Raw genomic sequence first — 18,748 nt, forward strand, 5'->3', positions numbered from 1 at the left:
TGCCATATCACTGCCCCACCCCACATCTTCTGTACTGCCAACACTACTGTCACATCACCCCTCACACCCACTCAAACCTCATCCTCATCTTACGTGCACTTACTCACCTCGCCAGTACTCATCCCGCCACTCCCACTCAACCCAATCCTCATACAATCTCATGGCTCTATCTCATACTCACCCCCTCATGCATCTCTTTCACGGTCAGCCTCACTCAACCTGCCACTACCTGTGCTGCAGCCACAGGGCATGCATCACATATGTGCAGTAGGCAGCGTAAGGCAAACGTGTCGTGAGCATGAAGAGGATGCACAAGGGTGTTTGAGGGTTTGTCATGGTTTTTACTTATATTTAATGTCTGAGCAACTCACATCACATATTATATTGGCACCACTACTGCCACGTCTTTGCAAATCTTGTCTGGTTTGTGCAATAATGCCCTTTCCTGAGAATCACTTTGAAGACCCACAACTGATTCCACCCATTGTGTCAGTGCAGAGTGGGTGTAGGTGTATTTGCAGGGTCTTTTGTGCAAACGACAGCGACGTCGGCAATGTCCCCGGTTGCATCCTGGAAGGATGCGGAGGGGAAGTTGTTGAGGGCAGTGGCGACTTTGACAGCGACAGGTAAGAAGATGGTGCTCGGGCCAGCCGGGAGCAGCTCGGCATGAAGGAGGCTGCAGATGTCCACGACTACATGTCGAGCGACTCTGAGCCTCCATGTGCACTGCTGCTCAGAGAGGGGTCCAGGAAGCTGAGCCTCGGTCTGTGGACCCTGTGGCGAGGGTAGTGCCCTCTGCGACGCATCTCTCTCTCTCTCTGCGGTTGCCCTCCTTCCTGCTGTGCAGGTGGATGTGTTACAGCACTGTGTTGTGGTGCGCCATGTGTCAGAGGTGGCCGGTGAGTCTGGTGATGCTGTTCGCCCTCCAAGGAGGTCATGACTGCAGCTACGGTGGCCCCCATCTGGAAGATGTACATCTGAGGGGTTCCGCAAGGTAGGTACATGTGTTTAGACACTGGGGTAAGTGTGCAAGTTTGTGAATTTGATTGTTAGGAGGAGGGTGGTGGAGGCCAAACTTTGTCCAAAGTGACAGAGTGGCCTCCTGCAATGAGTGACGGTCTAACCCCCCACACCTGTCAAATGGACCTTTGCAGCTGCCACAGGCTGATGGCTGCAACACGTCCATTTGAACTGGGAGTGTTTCCCCCAGAACGGGAAACAGTCCCAGTTGTTTGTAAAATCCCAGTCCTCCTAAAATGTCTTGTTAATCAGGTCTGTAAACGACCTGAAATACCAAAATAAATAGCTTAAGTGGCACCCCACCGGCTTTAATTGCCGGCGGGAGTTCCACATGCGGGTGCTGCGCGCGCATGTCAGCACGTCTGTGGGAAACCCGGAAGTGGGCGGGTAGGAGCCGGGCTCCCGAGCCGCCCCAGGAATCCCCGATTTTCGGAGCCCCCCCGCCAGGAACGCACCTGATCGCGGGTGCTAAAATCATGCCCTTTATGTCTCCTACTCTTATGCCTATCACCCACACACTATTGCTGTCTGCATATGTGTATGCGTTTCTGTCTGTCTCTTGCTTTTCTCTTCCATAGTAGCTTTCTTAAAAAGATAAAATTAAAACTGGTAACTGTACCTCTCATAGCAGCACACAATAGATTATAAAGACAAAAATACTGCAACTTTAAAAGATAAAGTAGCACTACTGCTGATCTGCAAGAGCACGTAGTTGGTTAAGTGCTAAAACAAATTGTAATTAAAATAAAAAACCGTAGGGAGTGTACATAATTTAACTGTTTCTTAAAAGATATAATAAATAGAAATTCAATATAAGTGTGGCAATAGCTAGGGATCTATAGGAACGCAGGAATGTCAGCTGGAATTGGTGGCTGATCCTCCTGAGCAATGACTAAACTTTTCAAAGACAAAAGGAAGATTCTAAATGAAATGTACGCAGTGGCAACAGTTGGATCATTTGAAGCTGGTGGATTTTTTTTAAGAAGCTTTAATTTTCCAACTGCAGAATAACGCTAGTAGAAATAGATCACCAGGCTATCAGGGATTGAACAGCAGTTGTTACAGAAATGAACTAATATGTACAGATTAACACAGACCATTTACATTCCAATTGCAGCACTCAAAAAAAAAAAAAAAAAAAAAATTCAAAGCACTTTTCTGTAAATAATATAGTTGTTCATGCTTTAAGTTTTTTGTGTGATCATATTGAGAAGAGGATAAAAGTATACAGATCTTTTAAATCCATGATCTGATCTTCAAAGTCTGCATTGGGAACACCAACTACTTGCGTTTATATATTGCTTTTAATGTAAACAAAAGTCACGGCACTTTATAAATAGGTGTAAGGAAAATGAATGTTTGCCAGGAAAGGAGAGATTATAAGGTGTGACTGAAAGCTTGGATGAAAAGATGGGTTTTGAGAAGGATTTTAGAGTGGAAAGGCAGAGAACATTAGGGAGGAAGTTCCAGAGAATAGGAGCCAGGTGGCTGAAGGCATGTATTAGGGTTTCAGCAGCAGAGTGATTGAGGAGGGGTGAAAGTAGGCAACGTTACAAGGTGGAAGTAGTATAGGATGTGGGGTTTTAAACTTGGCTAATATGATGCCAAGCTTGTGAATAGTCTGGTTAAGCTTGAGTGAGAGTTCCCAAGGAGGGGGACAGAGTAAGTGGGAAGGGAGCGATAGTGGCAGGACCCAAAGACAATGGCTTTGTTCTTCCCAATATTGAGTTGGAGGAAGTTGTTACTCAAACAGCATGGAGGCATTCAAGGAGTGGAGAGAAGTGGTAGTGAGGTATAGTAGGTTATTCTCAGTGTATAGTGAAAGCAGAGGGACATAATGTAGATTAAGAGGAAGGGGCAAGGGTAAATCCTTGGGTGACCCCAGTACATTACTTTTCAGGAGATGGAGGAGAAGCACGGGCTGTGTTTGGATAGGTAGAACTGGATGGTGGAGGAGGTTGGCAATGGTGAACTGTATCGAATGCTGTGGGAAGGTCCAGGAGGGATAATGCATCATGGTTGCAGTCACAGAGGATGTCTTATGATCATTTTAGCAGTTTGTGGCTGAGGGCAGTGCTAGAATTAGAATTTGAACTATTTGCTTGCATGGAGGGAAAACACTTACACAAATGGCCTGGTGTTCCGTGTTGTAACTTTGGTGTATTTATATGCAAAGGAAGTTATAACCAGTTTCTACTGTCATTTACAATTTGGTAGAATGGTGCTCATATTAATACTGTTTAAACATGATCATTATACATAAGTCATTTCTTATTTAGAAAGTTATGTTCCTACCTTTTTTTAAAAATTTATTTTCACCTTTTTTATAATCTCTCTTTTTTCCTGGCAAATGTGAAGCCTGTTTTGCAGATGGTCACTACTCCAATAGCATCTGGTGGTTTTCAGGACCTGTGGGTGATGAATGCCCTTTGCATTTTTGGACGATCAATGTTTTGGTTTTATAGCTCTCTACAAATGAACTTTTTTTATTGCTGGACCTTTTTATAAACTAGAAATGTGCAGAACCATAAAGTTTTCTTCCCACTTGGGAGAATTGAACTATGTTCAAATTCCCAAAGGTTTGAAATATGGTTCACAAAGGTCACCTTAAAATTACAGCTTTAATATGCATAGGAAACTGACTACAAATTGAGTGCTCTGTACAATTTCATAGATAAATGTGGTTTGGTTTAAGGCAGATTGAAGGAAAATTGTTCAGAACTCCATTTAAATTCTAATTGAGGTCACTAAGCCACCATACTGCTGGATCTCTTTGCAATTCTGCATCATGAATGGCACATTCAAAACCACTAAGGATAATTCAAAGCTGGCGGCTGCTTTTATGTTTTAATAGATAATCCAAATATATAGTGAACAGCAGTGTTATGCAGGCTGCTTTTTAGTATTAATACATTGCCAGCTGTTCCAAGCATCAAAGAACTAGCAAAAAGTTAATGTTTAATGATCAACTTGTATTTTAGATAAATCTGAAGAGGAACAGGAGTAGGCCATACAGCCCCTTGAGCATGTCATGGCTGACCTATTTACCTCCATTTTCCTTGATACCCTTACCTAACAAAAAATCTATCGGTCTTGGTCTTGAAAATTTCAGTTGACATAGCATCCAGTCTTTTGGGGAGAGTTCCAGTTTTCCGATGCCTTTTTGTGTGAAACAATGCTTCCTGATTTCACTCTTAGCTGGCTATCTCTAATTCTAAGGTTATGTCCCCTTATTCTGGATCTCCCCCCTGTGGAGGAAATAGTTTCTCTGTATCTACCCTAGTGAATCCCTTTACCACTTTAAACACCTCGATTAAATCACCCCTCAGTGTTCTGAACTCCAGGGCATACAAAACAGAGTTTTTAGAACCTTGTGTCGTAATTTAACCCTTTTACAAAAGATGAAGGAAGGTGTCTCTAATTTACTGCGAATCTCGAAGAAGCTACGTTATCGATTCCCCTGAATCCTGATACAGCATGGAACACATTCAGACGTAATATCTGTATAGCTGCAACTTTAGCTTATGGTTTTTAAAAAAAAGTACAAAATAAAGACTGGTTTGCAGCATACTCTAAGGAAATGGTTCGTTATTGAAGCAAAACTGAGTATTCCCACCACAGAATGAATCCCACTCCTGAGACGTGCTAATCTTGAGTGGCTAAAAACAAATTGCAGTGAACAGCAAGGAAATGTGCTCACTCATCTTGTCTAGATCTGGGAGAAGATACAAACATCCTTTGAAAATGGAGACCCAAGAGATATGCATGATGGGATAAAGAAAGCAATAGGTCCTTCAGTCAAAATGATTGTACCACTCACGTGCATTAATGGAAACATAATCACTGACAGTCAGAGAGCAACAGAGTGAAGGATACTTTCATAAACATTATTCACATGAAACTATTGTTTCTGAAACAGCATTAAATGCGATCCCCAGGCTTCAGGTCATCGAGGAGCTCGATTATAAAGCCATCGAGACTTGAAAAGGCAATCACCTCCCTAGCATCAGGAAAGGCTGCAGGAAAAGATAGGATTCGAACAAAGTCCTGAAACAAGGACAAGTTGCACGTAAACACCTACATAATGTCCTACTTGCCTGCTGGAGGGAGGGTGAGATGCCACAAGGCATGAAAGATGCTAACATGATTCCATTGTATAAAAACAAGAGATTGGACAGATCGCAAATATAAGGGCATTTCTCTTTTGTGTTGCTGGCAAGGCATTCGCATGGGTCATTGTTAAAAGATTGCAAGTACTTGCTAGGCGTGTTTATCAAAGTCAGTGCGGCTTCCATGCTGGTAGATCAACTAGCAACATGGTCTTTGCACTAAGGCAACTGCAAGAAAAGTGTCAGGAGCAGGGAAAATGTCTTTACATGGCTATTATAGTTCTTAAAAGGCTTTTGACCTGGTCAGCAGAAAGGGCCTTTTACAATTGCTGGTGAGAGTTGGTTGCTGTCCAGGCTTCCTTGACCTGATTTGGTCCTTTCATGATGATACAATCCAGTATGATGGTAATCAATCTGACAGCTTTGAAATCTGTCGTGATGTCAAACAAGTATGTGTTTTGGCACCAACGCTCTTTGGTTTATTCTTCTCTCTGCTGCTTTGCTTTCTCATCTCGTGCCGAAGGTGTAATACTCCATACAAGATCAGATGGAAAACTATTTAATATTGCACGCCTAAGAGCAAAAAGTAAAATCAAACACTAGTTGATGAGAGAACTCCTTTTCGCCGATGTGCTCATCACACAGTGAAGTAGAGAAACAATTTTGCAATAGCTTTTCACTAATTTGTGATGAATTTGGACTAACCATCAGTCTAAAGAAGACAGTGACATGGCGCAAGGTGTGTTGAGTGCACCAGAAGTTCAGTAGCTAACACTGCACTAGAAGTTGTACAGAAGTTCAGCCACCTAGGTTCAACTGCATATGATAACTTGTGTCCAGATGATGAGCAAAATTCTTGTATCGGAAAGGCAGCAACCACATTCAGTCAATTGACTAAACGTGTGTGGAATAATAGGAAATTAGCATTGAGCACCAAGATACAGGTCTAACAAATGTATGCCTTCGTCACGCTACTGTGTGACCTGTATAAGCTATAGCAGGCATGAGAAGGCTAACCTGTTTGCACACCCGCTTGCTTCACCATATTCTAAATATCAAGTGGGAAGATAAAGTTCCTGACACTGAAGTATTGAGGAAGCTAAGTTGCCAAGTCTAATAACTTTTCTCAAACATAGATGCCTCTGATAGCTTGGTCACCTATATCGGATAGAAGATAGGCTCACTCCAAAGGATCGCTTGTATGGCGAACTTAGATACTTCGAGGTCACTGGGGTGACCTAGGCTCAGGTTCAAAGAGGGACTTGTAAACCTTTAACATAGCCATATCTTTCCACCTTGTGGTAACAGGGCACACTGGAGGGTTGCACTACATCAAGGAGGATGAAGAGAGCAAAGCGAAAAGCATTTCAGGAGTCGGCACTGAGAGGTTCGTCATAGAATCATAGAAGTTTACAACATGGAAACAGGCCCTTCGGCCCAACATGTCCATGTCGCCCAGTTTATACCACTAAGCTAGTCCCAATTGCCTGCACTTGGCCCATATCCCTCTATACCCATCTTACCCATGTAACTGTCCAAATGCTTTTTAAAAGACAAAATTGTACCCGCCTCTACTACTGCCTCTGGCAGCTCGTTCCAGACACTCACCACCCTTTGAGTGAAAAAATTGCCCCTCTGGACCCTTTTGTATCTCTCCCCTCTCAACTTAAATCTATGTCCCCCTCGTTATAGACTCCCCTACCTTTGGGAAAAGATTTTGACTATCTACCTTATCTATGCCCCTCTTTATTTTATAGACTTCTATAAGATCACCCCTTAACCTCCTACTCTCCAGGGAAAAAAGTCCCAGTCTATCTAACCTCTCCCTATAAGTCAAACCATCAAATCCCGGTAGCATCCTAGTAAATCTTTTCTGCATTTGACCCCATGATTTATACCTGCACCACCTGTGGCGAGGACTGTCGAAGAATTCAGCCACTAATGTTGCAGCATGGCACAGTAACTAAATTGCTTTGGTGCTTACACCATTGTCTTTTGAGACGGACACATTCTGATGAATCAGAAGCATCACTGCCTCCCCTTTGTATTCCAGCCCCATTGAGATATAAGCCAACATTCCATTAGTCTTTTTGATTACTTTGTGATTTGTGTACATGGACACCTAAATCCCTTTGCTCTTCCACAGTTCCTAGTCTCTCCTCATTAAGAAAATATTCTGATTTGTCTTTCTCAGATCCAAAGTGGATGGCCTCGTACTTCCCCGCATTGAACTCCATCTGCTGCAGTTTTGCCCCACTCGTTTGTCTATGCCCCTTTGTAACTTCTCCCATCTACACAACTTACTGTGCTTTATAAGTTAGTGTCATCTGCAAATTTAGATATACAACTCTCTTCCTTCATCCAAGCTGAGGCCCCAGTACAGATTCCTGGGGAACACCACTTGTCACATCCCACCAACCAGAGACTGTTCTTTTATCATACTTTCTGTCTCCTGCCTCCCAACCAATAACCAATCTGTCACAAGGTTGCCTCCAATTCTGTGTGCTTTCATTTTTGATAATGTCTTGTGTAGAACCTTAGCAAATGTCTCCATAAAGACACTATCCATAGACACTCCTCTATACAAAATGCCAGTGACCTCCTCAAAAAAAAAATTCAAGTAGATTAGTCAGACACTTCACCAATCCTTGCTAACTCTCTTTGATCAGCTCAAACTTGTCCAAGTGCTCAGTCACTCTGTGCCTGATGATAGATTCCAGTAACTTGCCCACAACTGATGTTAAATTGACAGGTTTGTAGTTACCAAGTTTCTCACCCGCTCTCCATTAAATAATGGAGTGACATTTGCAATTTTCTCGTCCGTATGCTTTGGAAAATTACAACTGCAATTTCTTCACTTATTTCTTTTAATACTCTAGATTCTTAAGTCAAATTATTTCCTCCATTACCATTTTCTTTTTACTTATATGAAATCCACAATGTCACTACCCTTGACTTATTTTTAGGTTCCCTGTATCATTGGTATTTTGTCCTGTTTCTCCACTGTGAAAACAAATATTAAGTACTCATTTAACAAATTTTCCATTTCTATTCTCCTCTGCATCTGTTTTTAATGGACCATATTTCCCTTTACCATTGTTTTTCTCTGAATATATTTATAAAAAGTTTTGTTAACTTTGATATCCCTTGCAAGTTTTTTTTTCATATTCCCTTTTTGCACCTTGTCACTTTCTTTGTATGCCTTTGTTGCTGAATCTCCACTATTCCTTGCATTTCATAGAATCACAGAATCTTACAGCATTGAAGGAGGCTATTCAGCCTGTCGTGCATGTGCCGGCTCTTAGAGCAGACCAATTTAGTCCCATAGCCCTGCAAGTTAGTCCTCTTCAAGTACATGTTCAATTGCCTTTTGTAAGTTCCTATGGAATCTGCTTCCATCACCTTTTCAGGTAGTGCGTTCCAGATCTTAACAACCCTCTGAAAAAAAAATTCTTCTCAATTCCCTCTAGTTCTTTTGCCAATTATTTTAAATCTGTGGCCTCTGGTTACTGATCCACTTACCAGAGGAAACAGCTTCTCCCTTCTTGCTCTCTCAAAACCCCTCAATATTTTGAATACCTCTATTAAGTCTCCCCTTAACCTTCTCTAAGGGGAACAATCCCAGCTTCTCCCATCTATCCACATAATTGAAGTCCCTCATTCCTGATATCATCCTGGTAAACCACTTCTGTACCTCCTCCAAGGCAATGACATGCTTCCCAAAGTGTGGTGCCCAGAATTGTACACAATACTCCAGCTGAGGCTTAACCAATGGTTTGTAAAGGCTTAGCATGATTTCCTTGTTTTTGTATTCAATGCCCCTATTTACAGAGCCAAGTATCCCATGTGCTTTCTTAACCATCTTATCAACATGCCTTGCCACCTTCAAAGATTTGTGAATATGCCCTCCCAGTTCCCTCTGTTCTCGCACCCCCCTCAAAATAGTACCATTTAGATTATACTGCCTCTCTATTTGTTCCTCCCAAAGGGCATCACTTCACATTTAAATTGCATCTGCCACATGTCGGCCCATTTCACCAGTTTGTATGTCCTCCTGAAGTCTGCTACTATCCTCCTCACTATTTACTACATTGCCAACTTTTGTATCATCCACAAACTTTGAAATTGTACTCCCTATACCCAAGTCCAGGTCATTTTATAAGTAACGAGCAAAGCTATGGTCCTAATACTGATCCCTGGTGGACCCCACTGCATACATCTCTCCAGTTAGAAAAACATGTTCACCACTACTCTCTGCTTCCTATCCCGTAGCCAATTACGTACCCAAGTTACCACTGTCCCTTTAATCCCATGTGCTATGCAAGTGTTTTCTTTTAGCTTGATACTGTCTCTTGGTTGTTGACTATGATTGCTTAACTACACAAATGGAGCCTTGGCCTTTTAAGGGTAAGTACTGGTTTTGTATCCTACCACATGCTTCTTTCAATACTTACCACTGTTTGTAGTTTACCAGTTAACATTGCTGCACCATTTACTGCGATCAATTCATTTGTTTATCCCTCCAAAGTTTGCCTTACTTAATTTAAAATCCTGTTTGTGACTCTCCCTTCTCCCTCTCAAACCTATTATCAAACTCTATCATATTATGGTCATGATTCCCAAGAGGTTCCCTTACCATCAGATTGTTAACTAATTTGAAATAAGAATTTCTATGGTGATAAAGAATTTTATTTGTGAAGGAAAATTACAATGTTTTGAATATGCATAATCCTGGTAATTACAATTAGCTGGTTTAACGGGCATATTAGAAATAATGCTCATTTGTAGGATCCTGTAGAATGTCATCAAGCATTTAAAGAACACCGCTATCATTGGGAGTAATCAGCATGGTTTTAAAAGTAATAACACATAGCTTACAAATGTACTAAAAGAAGGCATTTGTGATGGTTCTCTGTGCGGCTAGTAAGGAATCTTATGGCCCACTGACTACACAAGCTATTGTTTAGAAGGCTGAGAAATGGCTTGACAGAAGACAGAGGTTGTGATAAATGGAAAATGTTCTGCCTGGGGAAATAGTAGCCATGGTTTTAGGAAGAAATAAAACTAATATCTATGTATAACATGAATGAACCCTTAAAGAGGTGGTGCTATTAAATTTTGATGGAGGGGTGACCCATCTAAACTGGTTTTAAAGGAAACACATACAATAGGATGATGTGATTGAACCATTGACTAAACTTATTTTTGCTGGAGTAAAGAAGCCTGAGGGGAGACAGGTCTTCAAAACAATGAAAGGTAAACAAGCTATTTATTTACCTTGAGCATAGGACTAGGGATTATAAGTACAAAATTAGAGAGATAAGAAAAAGGCCTCCACCCCCATGGGATAGTAGATATGTAGTACAAACTCCAAGAAAATAATTGATTTGGGGTCATTTAGAACCTTTTCAAAAGGATTTGGATCGATATCCGTTGAAGTGGGTTGGAGGGTTATAGAGATACTTGAGTTTGTATCTTTGCTTGAATTTGCTTTTCCTATGAAGGTTGGGAAAGGGAATTTGTGTTCCCCAAAGTAGGGGATCAACAAGTGGTGTGGGAAGAGAAGTCCATGATAGTCGATATATGATTATTCTTTGAAGCAAGCTTTATAGGCTGAATGGCCTTTTCTTGTGGATGTTCTTATGTGGTTCTGTAAACCACATTTTACATATCAGTACCAAACAATACATTTTGTTAATATTTCTGCAACTATTACAGAAATATTTTCTCTGATGCAGAATCATTCAGACTTATGTTCTGAGGGAAGAATCTGGTGCCCTGTCCTCAGAAGCATCTGATTTCAATAAGGCCCAGTTGAGCAGACGTGGAGGAATCATGGCTTCACTTTACACATCACATCCAGCGGACAGTGGACTAACAATGGAGCTCTCATTGGAAATAAACAGGAAGTTGCAAGCTGTGCTAGAAGACACATTGTTAAAGAATATAACACTTAAGGTAGGTCATAGGTTGTGTGAGGAATGTAGAAGTTTCATCCTGTGTCAAAAACGATAAATGACTTCTATTCATCTAGGATATAAACTGCAAGGATGGGATTGGGCTTGACTGCAGTTCACCCTATGGTTGACTTGCCTGTGACACACTGTCTGCATTTACACATGAGAAATGGTCAGTGTGTTTGGGTGATCATCACCTGTGGAATTATGCCCTGCAAAGAGCTGGGGAAAGTGAGGGAGAAAAATACTTGAAATGTGGCATTGGAGCTTGAGTTATTCAAAGAATGGATAAGCATTTCATTTGGTGAATCAAAAATGTTAAGGATTAGAATAAATTGGGAGGTGAGAAATGATGGCATTGTTTCTAAGTGTGGGCCTGAATGGATGGGATATCTGAATTTGACACACAGATACTAGTAAGTAGAACTAGATAACATGCATTTATATAGCATCTTTAATGTAGTGAATACTTCAGAGATCTAAACTGATATCCGACCAGTAGTAGAAGAATTGGAGACTGTGACCAAAAGCATAGTCAAAAAGATGTTTTCTGGAGATTTTTGGAGGTAGGGTGTGAGGTAGTAACTGTTTAAGCAGAGGGTTTCAGTGTAGGGCCCAACTAGCTGAAGGCTCTGACACTGGTGGAACAGAGGGAGGTACTGAGGCAAGAGGCCATAGTTGGAAGAATGCAGGGTGTGAGCAGTACAAGGTTATTGTGGAATTTGTAATTTTAAAGAAAGAACTGGGATTTTGTATTCAATGCATTGGGTCAATGGGGAGCCACTGGAGGTTGGTGAGGACTGGAGTGATAGGGGAGTGGGATTTACTGCAGGCTAGGATGCAGATGATTGAGTTTTAGATAAGTTGGAGTTTGTGGAAAGCTGGTAAGGAGGCCATTGGTGAATCAATGGAGGTGGTAAACATATAGCTGAGTTTCAGCGGTGGTGGGAATGAGGTAAGAGCAGAGGAAGCAGTGCTGCAGAGGCAGTCAATTGGTGGTCTAGGTGATTGATTGGCTATGGGGTTGGAATTTCAGCTTGGGGTCAAACAGTTTCACAGGTTGTGCATAATCGGATTCAGCCTGAAGGTAGCTGGATGGAGTTGGGGGCTAAGATAGAGTTTTTGTCAGAAGCTGAACAACATTGCTTTGGTCATGCCGATATTAGTTTGGAACGCATTCTGGCTTATTTACGACTTGATGTTGCACAGTCAGACAGAGCAGCAGTAGTTGTGGAATTGAGGATGGTGGCAGAGAGCTGGAGCTGGAGTTGGATGTCAGCTGACCTGATGTGTACAGATGATTGACCTCGAGGACATTGTGTAAACAAGTATTAGGAAAAAGCTAAGATGGAACCTTCAGGTACTCCTGAGGTGATTGTGTGTGGTTGAGAGAAAAGCCAATACAGGAGATGTGTTGGCTATGTTGAGACTGGCAGAAGTGAAACCAAGTGAGGAAGATATCATTTAGTTGTGCTGGTGGGGGAGGATGAAGTAGTTTACCATGCCAAATGCTATGGACAGGTAGAGGGGAACAAGAGATTACGCACCTTGTTTGAAGTCACAAAGGATGTTGTTGGTCAGGGATATTAGAGATAAAGTGGTAGTTGGAGAAGATGGTGCAGAGGAGATTTACTAGATTGATACCAGGGGTTATGTGGAGGAACTAGAGAAGGTGGGATAGTTCTCCTTAGTACAGAGAAGGTTAAGGGGAGATTAACAGAAGTGTTCAAAATTATGTAGGGTTTTGATAAGAATAAATAAGGTGACACTGTTTCCACTGGCAGGAGGACACAGGTTTAAGATAATTGGCAAAAGAACCAGAGGGGAGATGAGGAGAATTTTTTTACACTTCAGTTATTATGATCTGGAATGCATTGCCTGAAAGGGTGGTGGAAGCAGATTAAATAGTAACAAAAGGGAATTGGATATCTACTTGAAAAGGAAACATTTGCAGGGGAGTGGGACTAAATGGATAGTTCTTTCAGAGAGCTGGCACAGCCACGATGGGCTGAATGGCCTCCTGCGCTGTACCATTCTATGGAGGGTTTTTTCTCTTTTAAAGTAAGTATCACCTTGATGCAGATTCAACGGTTGTGTTGTTAAAACATTGAGTTCTCCAGCTGTTGGCTGTGGAGTAGCTACTAGAAAAAATTCCATTCATTCGTTGTACAGTAAGGCTCCAAGCTAATCCTAGATTTCAGGCTTCAGTCCCACCAGTTTTTCCAATGGTACATTCCCATGTGAAAAATCAGATTTCTGACCATTGATATGATCTGCCTCATTCTTTGAACTAAAATTTCCATGTGTAAAATTTCCATCTAGCATATCTTTTGACTCTTAACCAAGTAGTATTGGACCTATTTGGATTGAAATGTGTTTTGTTGCCCACATTGTGCATAAATGGACTTGATGCTGAAGAAGATACATGGCAATGGGAAGAAAGTATGGCAGTGGGATTAATTTTGGACTGTTCTAGCAAACAGCCAGCACAGATACAATACACCTGTTGGCGTCCTTCTGTGCTATAAACTTTGGTTCTTGTCAAGAATATGGCCAAATGAACAATCCCCAGCATGACACACACTCTGATACATATGCAATTAAAATTTAACTTACAGAAGCAAGCCATTACTGATATGTACAAAAGTTTCTATTTGGTATTAGCGCATTTAGCGAGGTCTGTTGAAAAGTTAAAACATTCTGAAAACTTGGTATGATCAGATTAGGAGTACTCATCTAGTCTTTTGCCTTGCAGATATTAAGTATTTGGGTAATTCTGTTGTTCAAATATTTTTTCTTTAATCCTTTCAGCAGTTGTAAGGTTTCCAATGATTAAACCTGTGGCTTTGCCGTTAGTTCAATAGACTAAATGTTAACTATTTTGAGTCCTTATGAAAGAATTGCTCATCTAACTGAGAATATGACTAGTGTGAAACATTCTACACTTCAAATCCAATGAGAGAATTAAAACACTCCAGAATGTGATGTGGTACTGTTCTGCTGCAAGTCAGGACAGTCCTTTGTTTTCCAATGCACGCTGAAGCATCAGAATATTATCTCCGTATAACAGGATTACATTCCCCACAATACAGAATTACTAGATTAGTGCTAACTGTTGCCAAACTTGAGCTAGTTTTATGAGCTGTTTTCTATTAAATTGAGGTTGTCAGACTAAATTTACTTAACAGCTACTAGAACAAGCTGATTTTATCTCTTCAGGATTTAATTCTCAATCTGAGGTAACATGCTTTAAAACAGTGCAATGTACTGTATTTTCAGAGAATCTATGGTGCTATGAATGGTATATGATGTGTTGAAAGTCCATATGATGGATTAGATCTTTGAATATGGTTACATTTAGACTGTTGTAGGAAATTAGTAGAATTACAAAGGATTATGACTTGTGTTCACACCACCAGCTGTTGATCCACAGAGTGCTAGTGACATGATATGTCATCCCTCTGAGCTGCAGCTACATCAAAGATGTTTGCACATAATAGAAATGTTAAGTAACTAAAGAGAAGAGTGAAATAATTATGCACCTCCTAATTTCTGATGTATAACAACAATTAGGCTTTGTTCCCTTAAGGCACAGCTCCACCTTAGCAACAGAATAATACATAAACATTACATGTTATAACAGTCCTATCTTTCTATAACTATGCATCATCTGATTTACCATGTGCAATGCTGCAGGAGATCCATTAATGTAAATATAATTCTGCATTGGTTATGAGATGGATTAGTTTCATGTTAGTCACTGATCCTCTTTTAATTCCTTCATCTTAATTCTGTGACCTTGACGATCCGGATTCTTTCCCCTCAGTCTGGTTCAGTAAAAACTGAAGTCGAATACATTTTAAAGTTCATCACAACTTTAATAGCAGGGTTCTTAGTCTGCAGCATTGATTTGGACTCCTGATAGAGTCCCTCTATGCTGGCAGAGCAAGAACAAAAACATACAGAAATCCACACGTTTTTATACAAATCAATAGGGTTGAAACATACTTAACGAGGGTCAACACCAATCATAAGCCGGGCACAGGTTGCCATGCGAGGTTACATTATTTCCGGCCAATCATAAATCGTCCATGTGCTGATCATGCTGCTGTTAGACATCAAAGGGGATACTTCCTCACCTTCCAACTTGGAATGTTCTTCCCTGTCCCTTCTGTTCCTTATCTCCCAACCTGGAATGTCTTTCAACTTTGGCTAAGCTCGTTACCTATATTGATCTGCCATAAACATGGAGACATTCAGACCAGTCCTTGAATCACATCAAAGACTCTACATTGCTAAGACCATGCAAACCTGCTGACTACGCAAACATATGGCCCAGCAGGAGGCCAGGCCATCTGTACCAATCTCAGTTACTAACTAATTAACCCTTTCTAACCATTTTGCATTCTGCTTCTTTGCCACGTAGACATTTTAATATTTTACTGAAAACTGACCACGTAGGGATTCTCAACCTTTTGAAGGATATTTTGGACAAGTTTTCTTATCCAGGCGCAGTTGGGTTGCTGTGGATAAAATATCTCTTCCAGTGATGGTGCTAGTGTTTTCATGCAGAAAAATCGGATTAGAAGTTAGTTGCAACTGTTGATGTTTATAATTCTGGAACTTGATTGAAATATGGCCTTTAATGATCATAAAGCTGTTCTGACAACAATTTTTTTAATGTGGATCCCACCTCAGAAATTTCTATAATACAAATATAGAAATATTGGAATAGATTATATTAGGAATACAGCAAACTTAAAATAGAACAGAGAAAAGGGAGATTAAGGCAAAAAAAATAAAGATGGGGTGATTAGATGGTGCTTCATTTTATTTTTTTTAAAAAATTGTTTTCAAGATTTTAGTTGTAATGGATGACTATTACAATAGAGAAATCTTCCCTTGACATTTGAGTACCTTTTAGTACTTTAAGGTTTATTTCAGCATCAGTATGTGAGCTGTGCAATTTCAATGGCTGCCCCAGGGAGCTTGGAATTCCTTGGAGCTACCAGCATTTTGGACGTATTGTTGCCTGCCAAATCCATGCCCACTTTCCACAACTCCGTTTGAATCTCGCCATTCATGTTTCTGCCCCTCCCAAAGCAAAGAACAGCCTATCTCAAAGTCACAGATGACATTCTCTGGTGCATTATCCTTCCTCAACTTCTCTGCAGCCTTTGACATGATTGGCCACAACATCTTCCTCCAACACCACCTCTGTTATCCAGCTCAATGGGACTGCCCTCACTTGGTTCCATTCTTACCTATCTAGTCGTAGCCAGAACATCTTAAGAAATGGCTTCTCTTCTTGCCCCTGCACCGTTGCCCCCCAGAGTCCCCCACAAAAGATCTATCTTTGACCACCTCCTCTTCCTCATCTACATACTGTCTTTTGGCAATGTCTTCCACAGACATGGTATTAGCTTCCACATGTATGCTTATGACACCCAGTTCTACACCTCCACCACTTCTATTGACCCTTCCACTGCCTTTCTGTTGTCAGACTGTTTGTCCAACATCCAGTCTTGGATGAGCCGCAAGGTCCTCCAGCTAAACGTTGGGAAGACTGAAGTCATTGCCTTCGGCCACCACCAGAGTCCGTACCCTTGCCACTATTTCCATCCTCCCCGGCCACTGTCTCTAGATGAACCAGACTGTTGAAAACCTCAGCAAATATTTCACGCTGAGCATCTGAGCCCACATCTTCTCCAACACAATGACCATCTACTTTCACCTCCATAACATTGTCTCCCTCTGGCCCTACCTCAAACCATCTGCTGCTGAAACCCTGCTCCATGCTTTTGTCACCTCCAGACTCAACAATTCCAATGCTGTCCTAGCCAGTCTCCCATCCTCCACCCTCCATAAACTTAAGCTCATCCAAAACTCTGCTGCCCAGACCCTATCCCACGCTAGGTCATACTCACCAATCACTATGACCTACATTGTCTGTAGGTCCCTCAACTTCAATTTTTAAAATTCTCATTCTCGTGTATAAATCGCTTCATATCCTCGACTCTCCCTGTCTCTGTAACCCCCCCACCCCCGAACTCTTCATTCCACCTTCAGAGATGCTGAGGTTGTTTCCCCTGGCTGGAGAGTCTAGAACTAGGGGGCATAGTCACAGGATAAGGGGTCGGCCATTTACGACTGTGATGAGGAAGAATTGCTTCACTCTCAGGGTTTTGAATCTTTGGAATTCTCTATCCCAGAGGGCTGTGATGCTAAGTCGTTGAATATGTTCAAGACTGAGATATAGATTTTTGGATTCTAGGGGAATCAAGGGATATGAGGATCGGGCGGGAAAGTGGAGTTGAAGTCGTAGATCAGCCATGATCTTATTGAATGGTGGAGCAGACTCGAGGGGCCGTGTGGCCTACTGCTGCTCCTATTTGTTATTAAGCAGAACATGTCAAATGTTATCTTAAGTCCTGAACCTCAATTAAATTCAATTTAATGCTTTTCATTTTTGCCATTCTATTCTACTCATCCTGTCTGCAAGGGACCTTTGAGTAATGTAGCTATGCTCAATTTACATTAAGCACTAATTCTGTACCGATTGGATGTCGAGCACAATAAAAGAAAGACATTCATTATCTGTTTGTAAATTCACATTTGTATTAAATTGCTTTCAATGTATTAAGTTAAGGAAGTTTGTCTTGCAGTTTTGCCTTTTCAGTTTTTGCCATTTGGGTATTTATAGATAAGAGATCAGACAATCCGTACCTTTCACTTCATAGTGCTGATTCTTTTTGGGGAAACATGTAAAATCCTACCACTGTCAAAGGGTTAACCTGGTAAATAGATCACTTTCATTATCAAACATTAAAGAAAACAGAAAACTGAGCCACTAGTAAATGCACGACCTGCATCCTATTACTTACTGATAAGTGAAATGCAGCTATCTTACTTTAAAATGTGGTTCTGCCTCGAGCGATATGGAGGTTTCTTCAAATTTTGTTACTCCTGTACATTTTAAAATATGAATCTTAGAAATATATGCCATTTTCCAAGTAGCTTTTCTCCCTCCCAGTCTCTGTTCATTTTTTTTCTGTTCAATTTTTCTTATTTATCTCCAAGGTGAAAGTGAGGGAGAAGATTAGCATTTTTGCTACAAGCTGCACATCTATTACTGGATAATAACTCCAGTTAATATTGGTAATATGATTAAAATGATGTAAAGAAAATGCAGATTAATTATTGTAACTTTGATACATTAACTGTAGTTCTGAAATCTTATTTACTGAAGAATTGACACTAATTTCTGGTGTTCTGCATTATGTACAGATGTTTTCTTTAGAATGTCCTTTGTTGGAGCAAATAATCTAAAACCAAATAACTTAGACTAATTTTTTTAAAAACTGTCCTTTCTCTAATCTCCGATAATAGTATTTTGAGATTGGATACTTTACTAGAATTATCTTAAAAATGCAATGATGCACTCAAGTTGGTCAAAACTGAATGACATATAATCAACCTTTTTTCTATATTAAAATAAACTGCTAGGTAAAGTTTTAAAATCTTTTTTAAACTTGTCTCTTAGAGTATTTACTGCAAGGAATTAATTAAGTAAAATATTGCTTATATATGGAAACTACTGTACAGAAATGTTTGGTTGTGGCCAACCAACTAACGAATCTGATACTGAGAAACAAGAAAAAT

The 18,748-nt window shown here is 40.7% G+C and overlaps 2 protein-coding genes across 5 annotated transcripts in view; one reads left to right on the forward strand and one right to left on the reverse strand.

Moving 5' to 3' along the window:
* Positions 1–18,748, forward strand: part of ccdc186 (coiled-coil domain-containing protein 186) — a 98,254-nt gene that overhangs the window by 76,316 nt on the left and 3,190 nt on the right. For 2 of the 3 annotated variants that reach the window (XM_068002174.1, XM_068002175.1), the window contains exon 15: positions 10,868–11,087. In XM_068002174.1, the coding sequence (XP_067858275.1) occupies positions 10,868–11,087 (220 nt within the window). Of the gene's footprint in view, positions 1–10,847; positions 11,089–18,748 lie in introns of those variants that run through there. The other variant, XM_068002176.1, reaches the window with a different exon arrangement.
* The window catches only part of adrb1 (adrenoceptor beta 1), a 68,249-nt gene that overhangs the window by 38,844 nt on the left and 10,657 nt on the right, over positions 1–18,748 (reverse strand). The gene's annotated exons all lie outside the window — the stretch shown is intronic.

The sequence above is a fragment of the Heptranchias perlo genome, chromosome 21 (genome assembly GCF_035084215.1).
Source record: "Heptranchias perlo isolate sHepPer1 chromosome 21, sHepPer1.hap1, whole genome shotgun sequence".
Classification (NCBI taxonomy): domain Eukaryota; kingdom Metazoa; phylum Chordata; class Chondrichthyes; order Hexanchiformes; family Hexanchidae; genus Heptranchias; species Heptranchias perlo.